Source organism: Taurulus bubalis (assembly GCF_910589615.1).
Source record: "Taurulus bubalis genome assembly, chromosome: 16".
NCBI classification, from domain to species: domain Eukaryota; kingdom Metazoa; phylum Chordata; class Actinopteri; order Perciformes; family Cottidae; genus Taurulus; species Taurulus bubalis.
This window is the reverse complement of record NC_136604.1, coordinates 11,767,849-11,776,710: the sequence shown is the minus strand read 5'-3', so window position 1 is coordinate 11,776,710 and position 8,862 is coordinate 11,767,849. Positions and strand designations below refer to the sequence as shown.

The 8,862-nt window shown below is 45.8% G+C and overlaps 1 protein-coding gene across 1 annotated transcript; it reads left to right on the top strand.

Annotated features, from left to right (window-relative positions):
• Nucleotides 1-485: 485 nt before the first annotated feature.
• trib1 (tribbles pseudokinase 1) lies at nt 486-7,545 on the top strand (the record flags this gene model as incomplete). Its single annotated transcript, XM_079232324.1, has 3 exons — nt 486-806; nt 1,532-1,824; nt 4,906-7,545. The coding sequence occupies 3 exons, from the start codon at nt 486-488 to the stop codon at nt 5,378-5,380; spliced, it is 1,089 nt and encodes a 362-aa protein (XP_079088450.1). The 3' UTR covers nt 5,381-7,545.
• Nucleotides 7,546-8,862: the final 1,317 nt, after the last annotated feature.

Here is an 8,862-nt window from a genome sequence, read left to right as displayed (position 1 = left end):
CAGCCGGCTGTTTCATCAGAGCTGAGCTCGAGTCGGTGCCGTTACAGGATTGCTCAATGGTTGTGTCACCAGGAGGCTGGACTGGTCGGGCGGAGTGTTTGAGCTCTGAGCTCAACATCACCGGCTCACTCGCTCTCTGCCTCTCTCTGAATGCGAGGCGGTCTCTCTTTCCATCTCTGTCTCTGTCTCTGTCTCTCTCTCTCACTCTCTCACTCTCTCTCTCTCTCTCTCTCTCTCCCTCTCTCTCTCAGTCTGGACTCTGAGGGATCGGGATTTTCTCACCAGAAGTGCACATACCTCATAGGCACGGGCATTCGCTCTCCTAAAAAAAAGGACCTGGGTCGGATTATTCCTGAATCCGCTGAAGTTTCATTTATAGCTCAACTAGAATGAATCTCACACGGGGAAATGGAGCGCAGCGTCTGTAGTTTATTTTAAGGACACGTACTAAACCAGTCGGGCTCTCGTTTTTTTTTGTTGCTTTGATGGTGAGTCGGTCTATCAGGATGAACTTGCAGTGGAGCAGCCCGGCACCCTGCATCCGCACCGGGAGAGTCGCGCACAAGCGGCTGGACTCCGACGATCAGCCGCCGACCAAATGCGCCAGGCTGAGCACCGAGGCTGGGGACACGCAGGGGCTCCTCGGCACCTCTCCCGGTTCCCCGGTCAGCCCCGTCTCGAGCTCTATCCCGGCGACCCACCAGGGGCCATCCAGGATAGGACCATTTCTGCTTCTACCTCTAACGGACCGGGAGAGCGTGCACAGCGCGATGAACACCGACACGGGCGACGAGCAGCTGTGCAAGGTATATAGCGCAATCCCGTCGTTGTGCAATTTTCTTTGAATGAATGGTGTTTCAAGACATGGCGTTGCTCAATAGCCTGTCTGACATGTCATCGGGATTCAGCCGACGTGTTCACCGAATGTCATTCTCACGTGAAATGTGTCACAACAGGAGTGATTTTTAAATCCTGAACTACGATAGATTATTTAAAATATGTTGACAACAACACGAAGGATATAGTCTCTGTTGTGTGGTGGAAACACAGCCTACCTATTGAAATCCACCTTTCCTCGGCACTGTGGCTGTCAACTCGGCTCATTTGCATACACGTCACTGCAATACGGCACGCCGTGACACACACACACACACAACATGCAAACATCTGAGGCAAATACTCATGATAATGACAGTGTACCCTGCGCTGCTCCAGATCTATATGCATTTATTTTGCACGATAGACCTGCAGGGGTTTGGCTTTGTTGATTAATAAAGTTAATCGCTTCATGCTTTGCTAATTCAGTTGTCATGCTCCTGCAAAAGCAGCTGGAATCAAAGCATATCCTACGCTTTTTCTTTTTTTTTAACTCGCTGCCAAATTTGCATGCTTGTTTCCTCTGATGATCATTAAGAACACACTGACCCATTGCCTCCTCCTCCTCACACACACACAGCAACACACTCTCCCTCCCTCCCTTCAAATCTTCCTAATTTCCATCCTGCATCTCTGTTCTGCTCTCCTCTCTCAGGTCTTTGATATGGGAGTGTACCAGGAAAAGATCAGAGCCTACGGGATCCTACCAGCCCACAAGAATGTGGCCGGAGTGAGGGACATCATCCTTGGCGAACGCAAAGCCTACGTGTTCCTGGACAAGGACTTTGGGGACATGCACACCCTGGTGAAGAGCTGTCGCAGGCTGGACGAGGGGCATGCCTGCAGGCTCTTCCGTCAGGCTGCTCTGGCCGTGGCACACTGCCACCAGGCGGGCATCGTGCTGGGTGACCTCAAACTGAGAAAGTTTGTCTTCGCAGATGAGAAAAGGTGAGAATCCTTTGCAGTACTTTTAAGGGAACACACTTAACATACTGGTCCTCAGTGTCAGATGACAGCTGAGCGCTTTCTCGCATTGTAACCGTGCACCTGCTCAGTATCATGTTCATTCGTCTCAGTTTCATTCAGCTCTAATAACAGGTAACTTTATTTGGATGCCATCACACCTAAATACATGCAGTGCAATGGGACGAGCCAGTGAAGACTCAGAGCAAACGCAGCAGCAGCTGATACACACAGGCCATGTGTGCAGTTATCAATGTGGGCACAGATAGAGTAGGAGGTTCTGTACTTGTGGAGGCAGACTGCATAGCTTCCCAGATTCTCGCCCTCTCTGTCTGTCTCCCGTTCTCACTTTCGACGAGTCTCTTTGTATGCGTGTTTGTTTTGCATGTGTGCGCGCATGCATGTGTGAATGTAGTGGGTGGTAGTTTGGCAGAGCTGCGAGACGAGGCTGGTGAATGAGACAATCATCTCCTTCTGCAGTGTATGTCTTAGAATATATCAATTCCTCATTATTTATTCATGAATTACATCATAACAATTCTGCAGAACAACTGTTGCTTCCAACAAGGATTCATTCAATATAAACTTCCATCCCTGCATGATTGAGTAGGTCAACGTGCTTTGCTTGGAACTGGCTACCACACATTCATTTCTGCATCTCTGAGTACTACACATTCGGTTCAGGAAGACACACAAAACGCCTGCTTACAAAACTATTTGTCGCCTCTTTGCCCTCGCGTCACACACTTTCCTGTAAGCGCCTGCTGATGTAGCACAATCCCCCCCACCCCCCTTTGGCTTTCCAAAGGCCCTTTTTCACAGAGTCTTCTCAACAGTAACATTCTCCAGCCATGACCTCTGGGTTAGCGGGGTCACACTGGATGAATGAGAGCAGACAGCCAGTGAGAGAAGTTGAAGTTGGTTGTGTCCCTCTGACGGCTGCAGAGCGATGAGTCACAGAGTATATGTGCAGAAAGGAAGAGGAGGAGGGGGGCTGCATAGCTCATTTTCTTTCTTTGTGCGTGTGTGTGTGTCCATACATGCATGCCTGTATGAGCGCTGATTAAACATTCAGAACCAGCTCTATGGCTTTTGCCTGTAATTCAGTATTTAGTTCGCAGAGTTACAGCATTGCAACATTGATGCTGGTACGTGCACCAGACCCACTTGACCCTGAAGTTGTGGCATGACATCTTTCTTAACTTCTCGTTACACTTTGGCGGGCGACATACAGTGCCTCAACAGATGATTTACCGTGATGTGACTATAAAAACAAAAGCAGCAGATTTTGCCGATAGTGTGGAATTTAGCTTTTGTTCACCCTGAGATGGCTTCCTCTCTAGACAGACCTTTGACGTACATCAATACAAGTCTTCATGACCTCATCAATGCCGTCACACAGTCTTCCAAATATGAAATCAAACCCCAACAATCACGCTGTGATGCAATGTCCCTGCCAACAATGCAGCACCCGAGCCAGAGACAGAAAGTCACAACTATTTGACAAATGCTATCTCCACTCACACACACACCAAGTGCATTTGGAAAAGCCAGTTTAGGGAAAGTGACTAGCACTGTGAAGCATGCAGAGCTTCACTGCTGGGCCGGCCTTCCCGTGCGTCACTGATGTGGCAACAGCCATTTGAGGGTAATTATGGGATGGCTGGCGCCGCGAGTGTGGGACCCAGGTGCAAATAGCCGCGGATAGAGAGAAAGAGAGAGAGAAAAAGAGAGAGAGAGAAAAATGTACTCTCAACAGAAGGATGAGTCATTCTCTCCACCCCTCTAACTCTCTCTGTTCTGTTTCCTTTTCTGTCTCCATCGCTCTCTCTCCTCCCCGGACTTATCTACTCCACTATCTTGGTGTTTAAATATCATTTAATTTCTATCTTGGTCCTTCTGGCTGTCACTCTTTTCATCCCCTCTATGGCTGATTATTTATCTCTCCAGCCACTCCGTCTGACAACTGAAGTGTCTCGCAGAGTCAGTCAACCTCCTGAATGTGAGATAAAGCAGCATACTACTTGATAAAGCCTCAATCACTGTTAGTTTTGGGAGCAAATCTTAAGAGGCACAAATTACATTTTTATTAAAATCCCGGCACGTCTGTCGCTGTTGAAAATTAATTAATTTCCCCATTCCTATCAATCATTTTGAAAGTGAGCTTTAGCCATAAATGTCCTATTCTAGAAATACAATTTCATAATCTCAGTTCCTCCAGTGCCGGACTAAACGCATGTCCTGTCTTTAACATGGCTAAATATAGCATTGTGAGTGTGAGACGGGAAGGAGAAGGAGTTGTATATTTATGTGCGTGAGTGTGCATGTGACCATGTGTGCCAGGAAGTCATTGGAAATTTGCTTCGGCAGCTCTGATTCTCAAACTGGACTTACTGTTATGCACTTAGGTCATAGGGAGTTCACTGGTGTCTGTGGTGTGTGTGTGTGTGTTTGTATGTGTGTATGTGTGTGTGTGTGTGTGTGTGTGTGTGTGTGTGTGTGTGTGTGTGTGTGTGTGTGTGGGTCCATCTGTCTGCCGTGCAGCTTAAGGCTCAAGGAAGGATGCTTGTTTTTCCCGTGATGCAATTAGTGACTTGCATTTAATAGATCACTGAAATGCTTGACAGTGGTAAACAAAGCCGCTGTTAGAAATAGACTCACACCCACACAAACACTACACACCAGCATGTACTAGATCAAGGAATGACTTTGATTTAAAATATTGTTAAACATGGGAACTCTGAGGACATCATTTCCATTTACAACACAACATTCTGCAAAAAAATATTCTGCTTGTGACATGCAGATTTTGATGGAGGGATGGACGTCAAGTTCTTTGGTTTCACTACAAAGCGTACAAGATAACAGATGATGTCACTGCCAAGTTCCATGCAACTAAAGCTCTCACCGGTAGCTGCTGTTCTTGTAGAAAGGGAATTCTCAGATGTTGAACTAAACATGCAGCTCACAGAAAGGAATGTACTACATTAAACCTATTTTAATTGTCACAGCTTTTTCAAAGGTCCTTTGAAAGGTCCTGACCTCATTTTGACTTTTTCTTCACAGGACACAGGTGAGACTAGAAAGCCTCGAGGACTGTCGCGTCCTAGAAGACCCAAGCAACGACGCAATGTCAGACACCCACGGCTGCCCCGCCTACGTCAGCCCAGAGATCCTCAGCGGCTCCGCGCCTTACTCTGGCAAGATGGCTGACATGTGGAGCCTGGGGGTCATGCTGTACACCATGCTGGTTGGCCGCTACCCGTTCCACGACCCGGACCCGGCCACGCTGTTTTCCAAAATCCGCAGAGGCCAGTGCTGTTTGCCAGAGGGCCTGTCGCCCAGGGCCAAGTGTCTGCTCCAGAGCCTGCTGAGGAAAGAACCCTGGGAGAGACTTACGGCGAATGAGCTGCTTGCTCACCCATGGTTCCACCAGCCACCATCGTCGCAGGAAGTGGCACTGGGTGAACAGGAAGTGAGCTCGGCAGAACAGATGGTGCCATCTTTTCAAGTGGAAGAGGATGATGATCTGTTCTGCTGACGGACTCGATTCAGCTGAGACTGGCTGAGGGACCAAAACAGGAATTGCTATGAGGGATCCATTGTTGTGTTTTTACAATGGCACTTTTTAGAAACCCATTTGTGTAGAACTGAGTGTTCACACACCCTCAAGCTTTCTACAAGAACTCACTGTACTGTATTTTGTTGTTGTATGTGTGTTACTTACTAAGGGCATTGTTCACAATGATCATTCTTTGTGTTTCTTTATGTATGTTTTTTCCAAATGATTTGGTGCTAAAAGAAATAACAAGGACTTGAATTTGCCGGATTACGTTAACAAAATGATCTCTGCAGGCGACTATGAGTGTATCACAGAGAATTAACCCATGGCGAACAATCGTCACCGATGCTTGCTCTCAGCCTGGACTCAGAAGGCTTCAGAAAGCATTAGATGCATCCTGAATGGGAGGCGAGGAGACGTGACGTTGTTCCTCTCACTCTAGTCTCTGACCAGGCTGGAGGCTCCGGCGGCTGACTCACTGACCGGCTCGAGGAAGGCCTAGCACAAGCTCGACGTCTCGCAGCAGGCAGTGTCATAGAGTGAGAAAGACGCTTAGCAGAGGACTGATGTGTCACACTCAGCGGGGAGGCTACGGCGGTGTCTGACTGCCAATCTGGCAACGTCTCAGCAAGTAGAGAGCTTTTACAAATCTCACACCATCCACAGAAGGTTGAGACCGGCAGGATGCTACGAGTGTAAAACTCAGTGAAGAGTCACAGACACACACACACACACATACACACACACACACACACACACACACACACACACACACACACACACACACACAATAATACACAGTGGCACTGGGCTAGCTCAATTCCTTGTAAATTACTAACAGAGTAAGGAAGACATTTTAAACAGTAAAGTCTAAATCATTTACCGATTCAAAAGCATGCTCATATCTGAATATATCATCTAAAAAGGTTGCATCAGAACATTAAGTGTTGATTAAATGCGACTGTGATCAGTCTGTTCAGCTCTTCTTAAACGCTGCATGTGCAGTTAGCCACAGCTAAACTTAACACTAATGCTTCTTAAAATAAAATCAGACTTGGTCACATGCCTTTGCAGCAACAGTGACGGTTGGATAAATCTTAAGCATTAAAGGCAGAGACAATTCAAATGCTACTTCCACTTGAATTACAACGCCATGAGTTATTTCTCAATCCAACAACGTTGTATTTTTAAAGAAATGTGTCAAATATTCAGTTAAGGAACTAGTCAGAAAGAAACCCACTTCAGAAAAATGAAGACCTTCTCAGTTGAACGTGTTTTGATAATTTATGTTGGAACATTATGTCACACTGTGTTGCTCTAACAAAGCAGAGCTGTGCTGCCTGTTATGCCCGTATCACTGTGTTTCATAAACTGAATGGCCCTGAATCAGTCGCAGTCAGGCGATATTTAATGTTGGTTGTCTAATGATGACTCAACACTTGAGCGTGTCTGTAGAAAATGGTCCTGACCTTGGCTGGAAGAATCTGGTCTGACTGTTTCACCTCTTTTATGGTACTTTTTTCCCTTCCTTTTCATTTTATTTTTCTGTCGTTGAAAGCTGTATCCAAGGAGACTAGTCATCATCGTCAGAGACATGATGCACCACGTTCTAAAAGATGTTTTATCTTGGAGTGTGACAGGCGGATGCAGGGCTTCGGTGACGTTTATCCTTGCAGGCTCGATCTGCAGCCAGCTATTTCATTTTGGCATGATCATTTTGAAGACGGTACTAAATCTGGCATATCTGAGAAGCGCTGTGCATTACATTTTTGGGTCAACCAGTGGGCTAATAAAACGTCTGCTGCAGTTCTTTAATAATTTTTCTCTCATCTGCTCGAGGTACCAGATGGGAACAGATTTGTGACAATCTGAATTGTTCTTCACAGAAAAGTAATTTCAGAGATTAAGGATTTTGTTCCTTCGTACAAGCAGAGTCACACATTCATGTGACACGTAGAGTAAACTGACACGGGTGCACAAACTTCATATTGCACTGTGAATTATGTATTTGTGACACAACCTAGAGGCTATTACTGGCCCAGACAGGTTACATACGAGATATATTCATTGTACAAAAGGTGTAAATATGTATATTAGAAATATGTGTGGAGATGTTGAATAAAGATCACATTTTTTCATATGAACATTTTGTTTTGTTTTCATTGCTGTCTCACACACACACACACACACACACACACACACACACATACGAACACCTGCACATTACACAGCCCAACCTTGTGCCGAGGTTTTTCTGCGAGAGTTCTCTTTACATTTTCTCATTTTCGTCAGCGCTTTCAATTTCCTCCTTGAAAATGGGGGGGGAGTAGGTCTCCATCTCTGCCTCTATCCGTTTACTCTTCTCTGACCTTTGCGTAATGTAACATTTAACTCCTCAAACACACAAATGTCAACAGTGGGTCAGTGTCTTTTCCTGGAACACACAAGGGGGAGCGAATACGGCACTCGCTTTTTTTTCCTTAGCTCCAGCGGTAACAGATGATAATCATCAAACACCAGCACTTTTCAAACTCTTCTGCGATGTAGCATATAATCACTTTTTTTAAGCGTACCCACTTTTGCTCATGAATCATTGTTTGACCTTTAACATCTTGGCATGTCTCCACCGCCTGTGTGTTATGACTACCCTAGGCATGGCTGGCCGAGGCTTGCGTAAGACCTGTGCTCGCGTGTGTGTTCATACGCATACCTGCATGCAAGTGTGTGTGTGTGTGTGTGTGTGTGTGTGTGTGTGTGTGTGTGTGTGTATGTGTGTGTGTGTGCGTGTGTGTGAGCACAAGAGTCAGATTAAGTATCAACAGGGTAGCTGGTGGGTCTGCTGGGAAGCTGCCAAAGCAGTGATTGCCTCACACGTCAGAGACTGGGCCCTCAAAAAGTATGTTCGTAATAGGTCAAGTAATGAATATCTGGAGAAGGTGTGGTGGGGGAGGTGGTTGTTTGAAGGTGTGTGAGGGAATTTCTTTTTCATGAAGAGGTCTGTCATTTATGGCTTAACAAGATTCAATGATACGGAAATAGTTATTGTACACATGGCTTTATACCAGAACATACTGACTGAACATGGCTTTGACTGGCCTCAATAACAGGAAGCCGAATTACTTTACGACACTGGAAATCCATCAGTCATTACCTTCAATGAAGGGTGGAACAAGTGTTCAAGATGTCATCATATGAGAAGGAAGCATATGAATGACAGGGAAAGAAAATGTCTTTAAGGAAGGTGTGGGGACCATTCTTGGCCTTGACTTGATTCACACTCAACAACTTCTAAAATGACATTCAACCTTTCTGAAAAGCCGACGTGATTAAGGTTGATCAACTACCTTATTGTTATTATCGTTTTACAACACTGTGTACAATGATGGGTGCATACTTGGCTTTTATTCGCTTTCTTTTGTTGTGACGTAAAGTTTCCTCTCTACTTCTAAACAAGTTTATTT